This window comes from Manis pentadactyla, chromosome 6 (genome assembly GCF_030020395.1).
Source record: "Manis pentadactyla isolate mManPen7 chromosome 6, mManPen7.hap1, whole genome shotgun sequence".
Taxonomy (NCBI): domain Eukaryota; kingdom Metazoa; phylum Chordata; class Mammalia; order Pholidota; family Manidae; genus Manis; species Manis pentadactyla.
In genome coordinates this window covers 48,222,576-48,240,949 of record NC_080024.1, presented here as the reverse complement: position 1 = coordinate 48,240,949, position 18,374 = coordinate 48,222,576, and the positions used below count along the sequence as shown (strand labels likewise).

Genomic DNA, 18,374 nt, shown 5'->3' with positions numbered 1-18,374 from the left:
TATTATTATACTAACAGATGTACTTTTATGGGGGGGGGGGGCGGGAAATGGTCTGAGTCCAGCCCTCGCTTTTACTCTTTTAAAAACCACTCACCTGACTTTTATTTGCAGCCACTTTGGCAAACAGGGCTTGAGACACCTTGGCCCTTTTCATCTCCTGCTGGATCTCGTCATAAATGGCAGCTGTGATGTTGATGTTGGCGCCGTCCACCTTAATGGGGAGGTCTGTTGTCGGTGTCGAGGTTTTGGCCTACCAAGAGACCATGAAAATAATAATTTAAAAAGTGCTGCATTCAAGCCCAGCCATCTGTGCAGAAATTATCAAAGGATTTCAGTCAGCTGATGCCAAACTGCATTAGCTACAAAGGGACACTTCCTGTCCATTATTCTAATCAGGTTAATTGTGATTGGAAATAATTGCAGTGCATTCCTATAGGACATGCAGAGTCCTGTCAACCCTGTTCTTTCCCTCATAGCATCCTAGACCATTCACAGGTAGGATGGCTACTCTGGGCACCAAACTCTAAGGGATCACCTAACTGCAAAACAAGCATGCAGGACACACACAGTTACCTTTTTCTTTCTAAAAATGGCACACCTTAGAGGAAGAGCCAATTCTTCCAGAAAAAAAATGAGTGAATGGGTAGAGGTCTCTAAATAATAAATTATTACTCAATTTAATGCACTCCTCTGAGTCTCACTCTTTATTAAAGCTTTACATATGTCATTCGAGTATGTATGTTTTCCCATCATTACCATCATTATGCTATCCAGACAGTCACCTAATTTCACCTAGGAAATCAGTGGAAATGAAACAAAATTTCATTTCATCAAACTAGGCTTCAGAATGCCTTTGATGCGCCGTTTTCATTTCCTTAAACTCATATTGTGGTTTTATGTATTCTGTTGTGTTCATTTTAATTGAATGATATCCCATCAGCTTCAGAGACAAATGAAGGACAATATAGATGTCTGTACTTCTTGGGTATTATGATAACCCTAAAACGCTTGCCATCGACTTAATCCAAAAGACTGTCGGAGCATTCTCGCTGGTGTGGAACGAGAGGGGCCTGGGTGCCTGTACTGGCAGGGCTCCTGGGAAAGTCCCCCTGCTGCGTGGGCTCCTGAGCATGGCTGTCCTGATTTGGGCTAACCTGGATTTTTTTCTTTTTGCCTCCATTACTCTAGAATCTCAAACCTGAATCACTACTTTTCCTCTGTTGATGCACTGAGCTGTTTACTCTCTTGGATCAAGCAGTAAGTAGGCAGGTTGGGGAAACACACAGCATGCAGTCTGGACCACGCAGGGCCATTCTCAATGATGGCTTGAAGCCGGAGCAAATGTCCAAAGTCTCCATGAAAGCTTTGATTTCTAAGAGCATTCAGTGACTTTTCTGAGTCACTGGAATTTGAGAATTCCAAAGAACCCTTCTCCTGTGGCCTCCCTGTCTCATAGTATTTCCTAATTACTGCAAAATAATAATAAGTATAACATATGCAGTACTTTTTATGTGGCAGGCATGCCAGGAAGTGTTGTACTTTTGTTTTCCCATTTAATTCTTTTAAGAATCTGTTAAGTTTAGACATTATTGTTTTCATTTTGCAGATGAAAACAACTGAAGATAAAGAGGATACTTAACTTGCTGGACCAATGTGCAGCAGCAAATAACGGAACCAGGATCTGAACTCAAGTCTTTCCACCTCCAAAGCGTAGGCTTGGAGCCATGGCTATCCTATCTCCAAAATCTCTACTTTTTACTGGGTACTGTTTTTACAGGTATCTTCTTGTGTTCCAGTTTGGGTCTTCCCATAATAATCCAAGTCTCTGTCATTTTTTTTTCAAGAAACTCCTTTTCTTCTCAAAATTTCTAGTTAATCCACAGTGCTTTTCCAGTTAAGTTCATATTTTGGTAGATCACTTCTGTCTTTCTTAAATCAGGTTTCATCATTAACCTTACTGACAATCTCATCTTACCTGACTGGTCAAATCTTCTCTAGAACCCTGGGGGCTAAAGCAAAACCCCTCAAGGCACTGTGATACATGGTTAGGAGCTAAAGCCTTGGAATCAGAATAATCAGAGTTCAAATCCCGACTCTGCCATCAGTCATGTGACCTTACACAAGTTATTAACCCATCCAAAGCTCAGTTTCCTCATCTGTAAAGTGGGGATGACAACTCAAAATGAGGAAGATCAGACTCAGGCAAAATGCTTGATACACAGTCAGTGCTCGATAAATGATCGCCCTTATCCTTACAGTGTTGGTTTGCTATTGTGAAGTGCATCAAGAAATACAGCCAATGGAAGGATTATGAAAAGGGACTCTGGAGGTTTAATTTTTAAATTTGAAATTCCTTCAGTTTGTTTTAAACCAATAATAAAGTGTTGATGCAGCCTGGAAAACAATCTCCCTGCACCCATGTAGGACTGCCTGAGTGTTCTAGACTGTGGACTCCAACTAAAAGGTTCATCAGTGGATACTCCTCTAACAGCTGCTTTCTCAAGGAAAATTTTACTGTACTATGGATCTTTCCTACTGAGATATGTCTATAAAGAAGTTTGAGTAAGTAGGTAATCATGAAGTGTCTTTAAAAACTTAAATAACTTCTTTCTCAAGAGAAAAAGAAGTTCTAGAGAAGGTTCAAATGCCAGTGCCATGACTGTATTCTCAAAAATATTTTGAGAAAAACATTTTATATTTATTTTTAGAAATCTCAAAACTGTGAAATTAAATGATCAATTTCCCTATTATTCTTGTCCCTAAGGGGCACTTCTACATAGAAATTTTCTAGATGGGACTTTTTGCTGTTTTGATAAAGCAAAATACTGACCCTGTATGGACTTGTAAATTCATCTGGCTCTAAAAACTATCAGGTCTCTGAAAAGATGCCTGAGATATAATCTTGTTAGAAAAATATTACAAAGGAGTGAATAACAAAACATGCAGGCTTGTGTTATTTTCTAACAAGTCGAAGCGACTTTCTGAGAAGAGCTGCTGGACTTAATGGCCATGAAGCGTGGCTGGACTCTCGTATAATGCTTTAATGGGATTCAAAAGTGGCAAAAATATTGTTAAATTTAATAGAAGTAAATATTAGTGCAAATTAACAACTCACTCAACTCAAGAGCTCAATATGTAAGCCCCAAATTTAAAAAAATCAAATAAAAAAGCTTGGTTATACTCATCCAAACTAAGTGGTCAACAGACTCAATTTTGGTTTAATAGCAACTAAAACTCAAAATTCACTAAAGACTAAAGTGTAAGTATTACAATTTGGTAGTGCATGATAAAAAATGATCTTCAAAATAAAAATCTATTGCAGAGTGAAGAAGGAAAATGTGTTAATAATATGTGTGAAAAAATGGATGTATTTGAAAAAGTTCAAATATTTCTACTAGAATAAAATTCTGCTTCTATGCTTAATCAGTTCCTTGGAACTTACTAGAAAACAAACTCATACAACCAAAATTATAGTAGCGAAGCAAGAAAATTTTTGGTTTCAAAGTACCCGTTTTCCTGATTTGTATAAACGTGTACCTGTTAAATATTTGTTTTGAGATGGAACTTGCCAACAACCTAGCAACAGTTAATGAAATGGCTTTGTCATAAATCCATTGGGTAGTAAATCTGTTGAGTAGTAAAAGTTTAGGCGAAATTGGAAGTAGGCTTAGAAATGAATGGGTTCAGATCTGAATTGGAAATGACTCTTGGTTGACTTGAAACCTTGATCCTTCAGTTAGGATCTTTTGAAGCACACAGCATTGCTAGATGTATGCATCTGCAGGAGGACCTGAGAACAGAATGCTTTTAAAGCGTGGAGAAGGGAGGGAGAGAGCTGAGTCACACAGTCCTGTGGGGAGATCACCCTGGGAAGGAAAATAATTCAGGCCTACCTTTCCACCACCATTTTCTAAGGGATCACAGAGTGATCTCCTAGTCATTCTGATCTAGCTGCTGCATATTCACACTTACACCACACACAGGTTTCTCCCCCATTTTGTCTTTTTCACACTGAATAAAGCTTGGACTGCTCTGTCTCCTGCCCCAACTCTCCTATCCCCTATCCATATAAATGTACAGTTTAAGGAAAAGCAGTGTGCTTGCTATGCAAACTCAGCTTCAACACAAATCCCCTAACCCCTTCCTGGACAACCAAGCAGCTGGACACAGACGTCCTAGAGCCTCCCTCCCCACCCACTCCTGCCCTCTCACTTCACCATGTGTGGAAGAATGGTACTTTCCCAAAAGGATAAAAAGGGCATATGATATAGTAAAGGATAACCACTATTATTTGGTTAATAGCCTCCCACCAACATGTTCAGTGAATTAAGAAATCCTTGAATTATCTCTTAGTTTTCAAGGGAAAATACAGTATCACTGAAGGCAAGATGTTTCCAAGGCAAAGACTAAAAAAAAGTCAGTGAAGTGAACATCTCACCTGAGGGGTTCGGGAAGAGCTGGGGCTGCTGGAGGCCGACGAGACCAGGCTCACGTTGGGGTTCATGCTGCGCTCTCTCTCGTCCTGGTATATGCGGTCCCGCTCCACTTCCGGCAGATTGAGGAAGTTCTGCATGGCCCTCAGGTTTACTAAAAGAGACTGAGAGGCCGTCCGAGGGTCTTCCTCCTTACGCAGAATCTCAGACAACAATCCCTGATTAAAGGGAAAAAACAATTAGGCCAAATCGTAACTGCAGGTGCGTGTGGTTCCCGTCGCCCACCCCTCTCCCCCTGTATTTGTGTGGTGTAACCAGTTGGCTGTGATGTCAGGAACCTCCATCCAATTCCTGAGGGTTCTCTAGCAGGAAGATTTGGTAGGAATGTGCTTGCTTTCCGGGGGCTGTGCCTTATTTTGGACGTTCTATTCTGACACTTTATCATCGCTGTGATTATCATTGGGGTATAAAGGTGCCAGCTAGCAAGGTAGGCGCTGGGGAAGAATTGTGAAACTGCAATTACCACCAGGTGCCTCCTGCAAGTATTTCAGGAACTGTTAGAACTCTCTCTGCTTGAAACTGGGAACACTTGGCAGTCCTGCTCAGCTTTACAAATCTGCCAAGTTTGGTAAATTTAGTTCCGACATTTAAACAGCATGGGAGATTTACATCGACATTAAAAAAAAAGTTTGGCTGAATTTCTGTGTGACCGGCCACTGTTTTCAATATAGATGTTTCTTAAGGGAAAAAAGAAAAAAAAAAAAAAAAAGGAGAGAGACACATATACACACACACACACACACACACAAAGGAAATAGTTATATTAAAGGAAATAGTGTTAACCCTCTGATAGCTTCTCAGTCCACACATAGTTGGTGCCCTTGCATATGAACCAGAGGGCACCCAAACCTTTCTACAAGATGCCTTCATGAGGGAAGTGCTAATCCCACCATTAAAGCAATGGAAATACAGTCACATCCAGTGAGAGGCTGGAGCATACACTGAGACATGTCATGATAGGCTCAGATCCTTTCTAAATGTGTGACTTATCCAAATAAAGCTTTAAACAGGAAATTAGTGCTTTCATGTGCGCTGGTGTCAGAGAATTCACAATGAAAAGGAAAATGTTGACATGTCTAGAGAAAAATTGTATGGACTCAAGAAAAGGGCCAGAGACCTCAGTTGGAACACTGAACTACTTCGGGTAAATGCAGAACCATTTCCATTCTGCACACTTGTTAGACTACCACACAGGGCATCACTTTACATTCTTAACTAACATCCCTTCTCCGGGCAGTATGAGATTAGGGCCTACAGTTATCCCCCAGGAAGAGCAGAGATGGTAACCTCAGTATCTTAGAACAGATGGAGAAACCCAAAAATGAAAAGTAGATGCCAAAGACATTTCCACTGAGGGGAATATTAATGCAAAGGAAATGCTATCCAATTTGTAATATATGGTTTAAATATAAAAGGCACTAGATGCAAGAGGAATATACCAACTCTGGTTGGCCAGAAATCTTCAGGACAAGGTAGGCAATTTTAAAAACTAACGCATTTAAATAATATAGTAAAGCAAATGTCACTTAGTGAACCACTCAGTTATCAGCCCTCCAAGGAGGTAATCACCACTCAAAACATCACGTAAGACCATCTGGTTAAGAGGAACCTACAAGCAGTATGCCACCTGACAGTTCTGCAACTTGGGTACAATGTTACTTTGATTAGAGAAGTCTTTACAAATGAGGATAAAATATACCATACAATGAAGCTAGAAGAAATGTTAACAGGTGTGCGTCAGTGTATGTGCATGCCCAAGGAAAGGACAAAGTAGGGTGTGTATGTAAAAATACCCTAGTGGTAAAATGATTCTAAGAAAACCCAGATTTTTTACCATGCTTTTAAAAGCAACAAGTGAGATACTTGTCTTCCAGAAAATGCTATACCATCCAAGTACTCATTCTTTTTTTGAAATTAAAAGTCAGTTCTGCCTGAAATTATCCTGCACACCACTTGCACTAAGCAACTTGAAATACTAATAATAGATTTGTTTCTGAGATAAAAATCTCCAAATTAATAACAGAAGAGGGATGTAGATTTAAAATCAATACCAATTTCCCATACCAATAAGACATGAAGATTAATATTTTCTGAGCTTTCTTTAATGAACTCTGAACATAAATGATGAATTGGTCTTCTCTTTCTCCTCCTCCTCCTGTCTTTTTTTCTCTCATAAATAACTTAAGCATTTTAATACATCTCAAGACTACCAAATTTGAAGGCATTTAGCCTCTACATGGATATATTCTTTATGCTAGTTATTGTGACTATACTTAAGGGATCTCAAAAGCAAAGTCTGTAAAATTATTCTTCTTCCATGAAATTATTTTTATTAAGTTGTAAAGTACATTATTATAGCAAAGATTGTACACAAAACAGTGAATTAACAAAAAATTATTGTTCTACTGGGCCAGGTTAGAAATCATATGTTTGTTAATTCCTAATTAATTTTTTAAAAATCACTCTGAAGTATAGAATGTTTTTGTTTCTTGTTTGACTGGGTTTGCATTTTTTCCTACATTGAAATTGTGGAGTTCCTTCTTCTGCATTTTTCACATGTTGGACAACCTTATAGGAAACCAAATTCATCTCTAAGAAAAATCAAGACAAAGCATCTTTGTAAATGACTGCGCATCGGCATCATTTCTGAAGTGAGTGAAACACAATATTTGTATTTTAAAGGACTGGTGGAATATACTGTTGCCTCTGTTTCATTTGCCTAATTGAAGATAAAAGTCTCAAACCAACAAGGTGGCGAGCACCACCTCCATGTATTGCCCCAGAGAATGAGAACACTGTTCTAAATTATTTACTTAAAGTCTCATCTGTGCAGCCATGGTCCCAAAGCAGATTCTTTCGAGCTCAGAGATTTTCAATAACAAGTGGCTAAGTAGTGGGCACAAATAAGATTTTCAGTTGTTTTGTCCATCCTTGTTCATTTTGGTTATTTATGTGCTCTTAACAGGGATTTAAACTGGGATTGTAAAAATTACAGTCCAAATTCTGCAGGATTAGCAATGTAAAGCAAGTTTATTCAGTTCATTGAAAGTCATCACGGGGAAAAAAATCCGAAGAAATTCTATGGCATAACATACATACACCACAAATCACCCCATCTAATTATCAAGGCAAGTAAATGTTTATCATGTTGAAACTGCCTTGACTAGAACATAAATTAATAATTTATCTCACATAAATATTTCTAAAGCCCTTGCCACTATGCTGTCTGGCATTTTAATTATCAACCAGCCAGGCAGGAGGTGTCATTTGGACATTCCCATTAAGCAAGCCTGAGATGTAGAGAATGTGGAATGGCACCTAGGCCCCCGCAAAAAGAAGTACTTTTATGAGTAGAAAGGTCATGAATATTGAGAATGTGAAAACTGAGGGAAGTTAATAAATTAACCAGGATATTGCTTATTAAACTCTCCTATCAGTAATCATATCAAAATATATTGCAAGTACTGAGTAAAGTGGTCATTAAGTATTTTCCTCATCAGAGGCAACAGAGCCTTCTCTAGGGAGAGATAATAGCAATACCCTCCACGGTGTTAGTTGAGGGTATGTTAAGACCAGGAAATGTGTTGACTGAAAAGGAGTAGCAGGAACATCTCCGCAGGGTAGAAAGACACCTTCCACAATAGCTCTTGGGTTACAAGTCGCTAAAGAAAGGAGTCAGGCAAAAATAACCTCCAACTTGCTTGCTCCCTCGACTTTTAATGGAGGATTTTATAGGCTTCATATTATATCTAGCATCAGCAAACAATATATAAGGTTGGCAGAATATTCAATAAACGCAAATAATTCAAAGCATAAAACAAGAGATAAAATAATAGCATCTAGCTTGGTTGCTAATATAAACTCCTTCCACACACACACAAAAAAAATTGGGGATAATTTTTAAAATGAAAAATTGATGTACATATTATTCTAGTATTTTAAATTATATTTATCTGTAGCAAAGTAAATGACCTTACAGTTTCTGAACCTCCAATTTCTGTCAGTGAGGTCTCTTATTTACATTATATAGTTTCCATATTTCCTCAACAATTTACATAGTTTGCCCCTAATTGTTAGTGTGCACAATACATGCCAATACTCCAAGTTTGGTAAACATTACCAGGACTGGCTCTATAATATTGACTTCAAATTTCTGCATGAGTTCTTAAGGCCTTGTCTAGGACAGGGGAGAAACTCCCTTCGCTGGGCCTTTCCTTATCCTTTAGGAGAGCAGCAAGAGAATGCAAGCCTGGCCCGGGCTTTAGGAATGCTGAGCCTGAGTCCCTCAGACTTCGTCAGGCCGCCCAGGGCTGACAGCAACAGGGAAGGTCACACTGACCAGATTTTAACAGAAATCCATTCTTACAGCTCTCAAACCTTTGATAATTCTTTATGATTAGGTTATATCTCCCACTTATTATCTAGGGAACCCCCAAGTTCAATGTACACATTACCAAAGAATGACAGATTGGTCCATTAATTCATTTCTTATTTTCAACTTGGTATGGAGCTTAAGATGGAATGAAAAGATTAGTAAGACAGAGTTTCTGCTCCCAAGGAGTTTACTGTATGATGGTTCATGGAATCACAATGTAAAAGACGACAAGTGTCTCAAATTTCAGATAGAACTAGTGCCATCTCAGTTCAAAAGAGGGTGAAAATGTTGCCAGCTTCAGGACTCTGGGAAAACATTTTAAAAGAGGTGAGACATATCTGGGCTGGGATTTGAAATACACATCGTACGTGGATGTAGAGGTAATGGCGAGACCAGGAGAAGGGGGAGGATGAATGGGGAATTGGACAGTATTAGAACATTTGAGAAAGAAAGAGCATGACTAGTACAGAATTCCAAGAGAAGTTTCTGTCTCCTTAAAGCGTCCAAAAAAAAAGGAGTACAAAAACTGATCAAGTGGTAGAAGACACTCTGAAGCGAAAATAATACAGTCCATATTAATATAATTCTGAACTACTGGAGTATATACTAACTAACCAGCAAATATTACCCTCAAAATGAAGTGATATTAGATAATCTGTTCAGCCTTTGTGTCACCTGCAACAAATTAGGCTTTCAATATGCAAAACATTTTCCTTCCAGAAAAACAAATGATCATGATTCCATTTAATTGTAATTTAATGAGGCATAATTTATTTTTTAAAGTGATGTACAGCAGGTGTGTACTGAGGAAACTGGCCCAGCCAAACCCCAATGCTTCTCTTTGGAAAAAGCCTCAAACTAGCCAGAGACTGTTTTCATTTCTGTAAATTTTATTTCTGTTTGTGGTAGTTGAAGTGGGAGGTATACAGGGTAACTTGTAATGTTCACATATTTATTATAATTCAACCCCCCAAAATACTCATTTGCCATATAAGCAAATAGTTTGAAAGTGTTGGGTTCCAATCTGAACAAAGGTGGATTTCAGAATATCAGATAAATTCCAAAGATAGCTTATCTGTACTGCTGACTGCTATGCTGAAAGTAAAACCATATGCCTGACACTACTTTAGAAACAAGTAGACTGGGTACTTTAGAGAAAATATGCCTTATCCCCTCATAACATATTTTAATTATTCATTGTTGGATGTATGAACAAAGCATATAAGTTTCTTTATGATGGTCCTCTTCGGAAATCAAGTTATACCTCTTTAAGGATGGAATGAGTTTTAACATACTATGTAATAGTGAGTCTGAAAATATATTTTAGTTCATCATTGTATATTGCTTTAAACAAATGATGTCATAACTAGTCAGTGAAGTTAAAAGGCACATACACCCCCAATTTACAGATTAAAATTAGAGAAGGTCAGAGATGGAAGGGGCCTTATCACACATGGGCCAACCCTTCATCCTGACCCTAAGCATGAGCAGTCTATCACATACTTCCCTTGAAATAAAAGCAAACAAACAAAAAGACGAAAAGCCAAAAACAAGTTCCCTCCAATGATACTCTTCATGTGTCACGACCCTTTCACATGCTCATTTTTCATACAGTGCTTAATTTTCACACAATTTTGAAATGTCTGGTTCCAGCTGACATGACAGTCAAAACCTGGTAACCTCTTAAGAAAACCAGGTAACACCCAATTCCTAGTCTAATCGGACAAAGTGAACTCCTACTTGTCAGTGGTTAATGCACACTTAGTTGAAGTTGTAATATTGGCCACATGGCTGTATAAAGTATTGACATCCTACCATATGAAAGCAGACTTAACAGAATTCAGCCCTCTCCTAACCTCCAATCTCATTTCCTTCTAGATGCTCCTGAGAGGCATTTTCCCCTCTGCTCACAAATATAAACATGTTTCCCTGGGTCCCATATTCATAATCTACAACCCCACTATGAAACTGAGTGCTGAAATTCATTTGTGTAATGCTAAAAATTACTCTCCCCGCTCTTCACCCCCCAGAGCACTGTTCAGCCAAGAAGCCAGAGTACTTAGTCTGATTTGAATAAAAGGTATACAGGGCACAACAATGACAATTTGATTTTTATTATTAAAAATGATGTGTTAAATCCTTAAAGAAAATGTCGTTATTACATTAGTTTAATAAAACCTCTCTTTTGTTACAATGTTTCTTTATTAGGAAAGACAGCCTATGCATGTAGCATTTTTGTAGGATGGGGGTGGATAAGAATTGAGCAACTAAGGGGAATTAAATACATTCTGCAAATACAAAAGTACCATTTGCAGGCAAATGTTGTTGCTGTAGAGATGTATTCTGAAATGCACTAAAAGACTGTATATATTGCATATGTATACACATTGTAGTTGGCAATAGTTTATCACTCCTCTGAATGAGATGGTTGTATCCTATCTTGTGTTCGTGATATTTATCATCTTTCACATTGTGCTACTTTAGAACCTCTGCCTCCTAACATATAGTAAACGCTTTGGAGCAGAATCTACATTTTGGGTTAGTGACTAGTTGGGAATATACAGGAATGCCTAAGAAGGCACCAGTAATAGGATATAAAGGAAGGGGCTCTAAAAAGGCACCAAATGCATATTTTCCATTTTTCTGAAAAGTGGTCTTTGCTGAACAGCCAGCAGCAGGCTCTGACAGACCACATATTAAAAGCCTGACTCATATTATTCTCAAGATCTTTCCAAACAAAACCGTATCAAAAAACTATACCATAATGGAAAATGAAGTGTGGGGCCATGCAAACTCCACTTCAGAACAAATATTCCATGTCCTCCAATCTGCAATTAATAAGTGAAACCTTCTCACAGACAGCTTTCTTTCTAGGTATATGTAATAAAATTTTGGGTGTACCACCTGACGTATAAGAATACAGTAAGTATGCAAACCAAAGTGAGTGGGGGTACAATGGAACATTCTTGAAATTAAAGCAGTCTACACTCTCTTAACTGCAGTTGCCTTATCCAAGCCATACTTGAGCATGTACAATAGAGAAACTTAGCCAAGAACAGATTCCTGGCAACTTGACTATGTTTTACCTATCTAATCTATGCAATGATAGATGCAATTAAACAATCCAATCTCATTTTCCTCCTTATCCCTTCTCTCCTTATCTTTAGAAAGTCTTAAGTACTAGAATGGGGGGCTATGTGCAATTTACATCCAAATTTTCTAAACACATTAGCACCAAAAGGCAAAAGCAAATAGAGAACTGAACAGGTTCCCTTTGGAAACACTTTACCAGTGGTGTTCTCAGCTCTGGGCACATATGTGGTTTCTACTAACACCTTAAATACCTGGCACCATAACTATTGCATTCACAAAGTTCTGGGCCCTGGTTATTCCTAGTTTCCATGAGTATTCTGTGAAACAACTGTTGGCAAACTGCCCAAAAAATTTACTAGCTTTGGCTACTTTGTCAAAACATTGGCAAAAATAGTCCTTTCCAAATGCAAAACAAAACAAACCAAAAACATACATTATTGAATATTTATATCTCAAATGTATCAAATGCATTCATATACAAGAAGTAAAGCAGTCTATTAACATACAAATTGATTCGGCCTGCAAACAGTTATAAAACATTATTTTTTCCCACTGAAATATTTCTGCATTAACGTCAATCACCTCCAGGGTCAAAAGCATCTGTTCTCACATAATACATGTGACACTTGACAGTACTTATTATACCACAGTGGGATAAAGTCTGTTTACTCCTTGCACTCCCCTGAAGGAGGGATTGCATCCTTCATCCTCTGCTCTATGATAGAAGAAGTGATTGAGATGAAGTGGTTATGACTATGAGTTCAGAAGTCAGAATTGCCGGGTTCAGAATTGGGCTCCAAATGGAGGATTAATCAATCTCCCTATCGCAGTTTCCTCACCTGTAAAATTGAGATAATAATTGCACTTTCCTCATAGGGTTCCCTAGAGAGCAGATAACTATACCTGGTACATGTTAAGGGTTCATTAAGTGTTAGCCATCATTATAATGCCTAACACAGCCTGTGAATGCTTACTAAATATTTCTTAAGTGAAAGGATAAAAAAATACAGAACTAACATCAATATTAAAGCCTTTCATTTACAGTTTGCTAAATGTCTCCCATACAGAAAGCAGAAAATATAAAGATAAATTTTAGGAAGTAGGTAATTAATTATTTGGGGTAGAGGAGAATGCAAAGAAAAATTTTATAAATTATGTAAAGTGAAATGTCCATATTGACATTCAGGATAGCACTAAAGATTATACTCATTTAATATTTCAGAAAAGTAGAACAATTTTTGTTCCCCAAGTTGCTTTGTACTCATTTAAAATAAGCCTTGGTCTGCATCTGTCTTTAAACATGGGTGATAATTATTAGTGGATAATCCTGTTAATTTAGCACTTTTTAAATAATGAAATGCAATCAAATAGACTAGAAATTACTGGAGGGCCTCATACATGGTACAAGTATTGTTTCATGATGGATTTTTTTTTCCCCCATGGAGGCTTTGCCTTAGAAATACACAGATACATAAAGATATAGGTGGAAATGAGATAGAGTTTAAGACAGTTATACATACCTATGTGCACATGTATGAGTGTGTGTGTATCCAGCTCATGATGGAAAAAGTATTTCTTACCAGTTGTTACAATCAGAGACGTTTGAAAGTAAATACTGTCGTTTACAGTGATCATTTTAGGTACAAAAAATGTAGATAGAATTTAAACGACTTTGTGATCTCCAACTGACTTTGGATTGATTCAGTTCTGTATTTCTCACAACATTTCTGGCCTTTAAATGTAATTCACTTTATCTGAACAAACAGGCACTTAGCCACAGGCCAAACGGTCATCGTTTCAATCTCTGGCCATGAAAGGAACACCTCTTGCATATTTTCTTTTATTACTTTAAGCAAGCAATGGCAAAAGTATATAAATAATAGGACCTAAAGCTAGTGTTTCCTTGTATTTCTTCTATAAAAATTCTTCTTTAATTGTAAACATCACCCAAGATTTGGGAGACTAGTTTAATAAGACAGGTCTCTAATGAGACATACTGACTAGAGGTAAAAGGAAGTCCTTACTGATGACAGAGACGTTTGTCTGTATGAGATGAGTGTGAAATCACTCCTTGCTAGAATACAGTGACAAAAGCTTATAAAACTGTCACCAAAAGACAGTCTTTTTTACTAAAAATGGAGAAACCTGAACTTTCTACAATTACTTCTAACTTATATTTAAGGACTTTGCACACTGGTCAGGGATGAAAGGAATAGAACAGTGTGCTGTTAATGTTTGTTTCCTCTGATTCTTTGGTACCAGTTTTGTGAAGGAGGGGGAAAAAAAGAGTTCTTCATATAATTCTTTTACATTAAACCTTCTTTTTCAGGTATATTTAGGAATGGAGAGAGGTTGTATCTGTTTGATGGTTACTTTTACCCAAAGCACAAACCTTCTCTTTACAAGGAGCACAAACAGAGCCAGCATCTCCCCCACACTTTTTGGCTGAAATTGCCTAAAAGGCACTAATTAATAATAGTCTTTGTATGTGCAAGAGGAACCAAAGACCACTGTCTAGAGGGCCATCCTTAAGCCATCTAATAACCTTGAGACACGGCTATCCTGGGAGATATTAATATTATTATAATCTTTAAATCTATGAATTCAAGCCAGTGATTCTGAAATGAAAAATTGCCTATTTTATGAAGCAAGCAGAGCCATCTTTTCCTACTTTATTAATTTAATGTTGAAATCAAAAGAGGGTATATTATTTGCTTCAAAAGCCAATAACATGTTCATGCCTGATGTGCAGCATTTCATATTTACAGCCCCTCTTTCAGTGGGTGGACTTCCTTTTTCTCACAGGTTTCCTTGTCATTTTATAACCAGCTCACTGGACCATGGAGTCAGGACCTCTGGATTTAGCATTGTGTTCTATTCCTGTATGACTTCCTGAGTGCCTGTATCTCTATTGGATACTGAGAAATGAGAAATAATGATGACTGAGACCAGAGGTTAGCTGAGACAGAATTCTTAATATCTTGGAGGTCGAGTTTTCTATAAATATAAGCTGTATGTGTAATTAAACCATGCCTATCTTTGGCTAACTACATGTATAAATGAAACACAAGACTTAAGAAAAGTTTCTTCCCCAAAAGACTGGCTGGTGATGCACAGAAGTGCAGGCTTCCAAATATTTTGGTTGCTAAAATTCTCATTTTGTTGCTACACATCGCTTTCTAACTGTGCCACTTCAAAATAGAATGTTTAGCAATACCTTAGACATTTTTAACCTTAGTCACATGGATGTGCATATATATATACTATAAACACAGTGCCAATAAAGCATAAAAACAAAATCATGTCATTTCACACAGACATTTACATTTCTAGCCTTTGACCTTACTGCCAACTTTCCTGATATATCATTCAATCTAATTTTCCAATCTGCTGAAAACATTCTCCAGTTGCTGAATCACTTCATAAAATTGTATTTATGACCCTGGCCTTAAGTTTCTTCAAATGATGTGGCTTTGATGAGTAAACAGCAGATTTTTTGCAAAGTCTCATAAAAAATAAAAGTAGTCATATAAGGACAGGTCAACCAAATGAGTTCCCCAAGGATTTTTATAATCCTCCTCTCCTTCAGATTAAGACCTAGATGAACAGCTTTCTCAAGCACAACCTTCGACAAAAGGCTGCGGTGAACTGTGTAACTTGGTGATTTTTCTTTGAACTGAAGAAGGAGCAAGATACCAAATTAGAGGCCTACTGTTACAGAAGAATACCACATTTTACAAAACACACCTGTGTTTCTACTGAAAACATGTTTCTATGAATTGGCTTGGGAAAGCTACCTGAGACAAAATGAACCTGAACTTTCTGAGTTATGGAATAATCTACTAGAGGAAAAAGAAAAATAGTACTATAAAAATAATGAATGTGGCAAAAGTCTCACTTCCAAATGATATGAACTTCTTATTGCCAGTCCTGCGTAAGGCTGAATTCAGTTTCTTGAACTCCATCATCAGGGTGAGGGGACAGTGGCACAGAGGACAAGGATCACACCTACTTTTCCCTTTTCTGGCATTCCAATGCTCCCATTCACATGTGGCAGGACATCTGTGCCAGGGGATTTAGCCTAGTTTGTATCAAAGCTTCCTCTACTTCATTTAACAGACTGCTCAGATGGAAGGTCTCGGAGGAGAAAATGTTAGTAAATGGGGGACTTCCAAACATATAAATAGGTAGGTCATTGGATTTTTAAATAAATTAGAGAATAGTTTATCTATTAAGGAAGATTCACCATACATACTTTATAAAAACATGCTCATTATAGGTCAGTGGACATCCCACAACCACTCCCTGGTAATATGAAGTCTTTTAAAATATTGTCATAAACCTTTTCATACTATCATAAGCCTCTGATTAATTTTTTTAAGCCCATAATGTGACAAGGTGCAACAGAACACTTAAGGTTAGGATTCATGACCAAACTGTCAAAATGCAAAGATGTAAACACAGTAAATAGCCAAGCAACTTATTTCATGTCCACAGGGCTAATAGGTGAAAGTATGCCAACATTAAAATAAATTCAGAATATAAGCAAGGGAAAACAAATACGCAAAAAAAGGAAAGGAGGAAGGAAGAAGGGAGGGAAGGAGGGAGGGAAGGAGGGATGGAAGTGAGAGAGTGAGGGAGGGAAGCAGAAACCTGACAGAACACTAATCCTACTCTCAAAATTATTATTCCTATGGACACCATTTGCTTCACTGACAGAGCACTGGAGAGAGGGCAGGGCCAAAGAGCAAAGCTACCCTGAGCTCACATAAATCACCTAATTCACCACTCACACTGAGTAAGGATGGTTTTCATTTAAGTCAAGTTTCAAATATCTCATTGGGCCTCAAATCCAATGTCTGTTTTTGTCTCATTCTCTCTCTCTTTCTCTCCCAACTTCCCCACATTCAGTTCTCATACGTAAATCTGGCCAATATCAGTATCAGTCCATTGAATTCAGAGAACTCAGATTAAATTAACAACAGTGTTAATATTTTCAAGAGAAAGCAATACAGTAAAAAATTCTATATAATTCCATGCCACTTCCCTAACATCTTGCTTATGATTTGTGAGCACTGTGAAATTTTAAAAAGAAAATGGTATAGTAAAAACTTCTGTACTATTCTCATAATGACATTTTGCTTTAGATTTGTGAAGGTAGCAGGCATAAAACTGAAGACATGTTTTACTCAAAACTACTACCCCATGACATAGCAAAGGTCAATTAGGCTAGCAATGGCATTGATCTATAATCTGGGATAAAAAGCACATCCTGAGATACAGATTCCTGAGCTAGTGATTTATTAAGGAAGTGCATTTGAGGGAAACTGGTGAGGGAGTGGGAGAAGGACAAGGAAGAGAAAAAACCCAAGCAAAGTCCCAGCCTCATCCTGTTCCTACAGAGAGCTCTGGAACGGAAATTACACTTGAGAGCTGTGCCTAGTTCCGGTGGCAAGGAGCTGGACTTCGATCCTCCTGCACTTTTAATACACTGGTTGAGCATTTCTGGCTTTCTGCCAGTGTGAGAAAAGCAAAATCCAGGAGCCTGGGAGAGTCCTTTGAATGAACAGCCAACCCACAGACACTGCTTTTGGTAGTAAAAGAATGGGGGCAGGGTGTGGGCAGGGGGATGGAGAAGTGGAACACTGAAAACGGAGCATGCATATTACCTGCCTCAGCTCTCCATGTCTACTGACCATACCACATCACTTTGTGACCACAGGTAATAGAAATGATTAGAAATCTATCATAGGATTGCCTGAATATTAATGACCAGGTCAGAAATCATCACATTTACCTTTGTTTTTCTCACTGGGTTCCATTTATCATTAAAGTCTTCAGAGATATGAAAAGTAGGGCTAACTTTTCTTTCAAAAGATAGTAAAAACAGAATTTGATGATGCTCAGAATACATTTTAAATAAAGGTCATAATGAAATATGACTTGTGTATTCAAAATTGGTCTCTACATCCTGATGGCACACACAGAATGTGACACCCCGGTGTACCTTGCATCTGGAACTACATTAATCTCATGTCCATGCTGAAGATTTGATATCCTGGCATTCCATGATCTTAAATGTGCTATTTCCCTTGCCCAGAACATATGATTTAATTTTATTTCTTAATTAGGCAGTGTATGTTTGTATTAACAAAACAATGGAGAAGGTTAAGAAAAATAAATACATAAAATCATGTTCTTCAAAAGTTGTCTAACTCTAACTCCAGCAGAAGTCAGGAACTTGTCATGAAGTATGGGCAGGACATCATTTTACCAAACAAACGTATTTTATGTTTCTAAGAGACATGTTGATTTAAAATAAAAGTGTATTAAAAGCAAGCTCTTGGAGCTTTATTCCCTTAATTACATTATTTTTACATCACCAAATGATATTTGTACAGTGGCAATAGATT

The 18,374-nt window shown here is 37.7% G+C and overlaps 1 protein-coding gene across 2 annotated transcripts in view; it reads right to left on the bottom strand.

Moving 5' to 3' along the window:
• Positions 1–18,374, bottom strand: part of SATB2 (SATB homeobox 2) — a 178,786-nt gene that overhangs the window by 48,693 nt on the left and 111,719 nt on the right. For both annotated transcript variants that reach the window (XM_036900513.2, XM_036900512.2), the window contains 2 exons: positions 4,439–4,651; positions 95–250 (listed from right to left, as the gene is read on the bottom strand). In XM_036900513.2, coding sequence (XP_036756408.1) covers positions 95–250; positions 4,439–4,651 — 369 coding nt within the window. The remainder of the gene's footprint in view (positions 1–94; positions 251–4,438; positions 4,652–18,374) is intronic.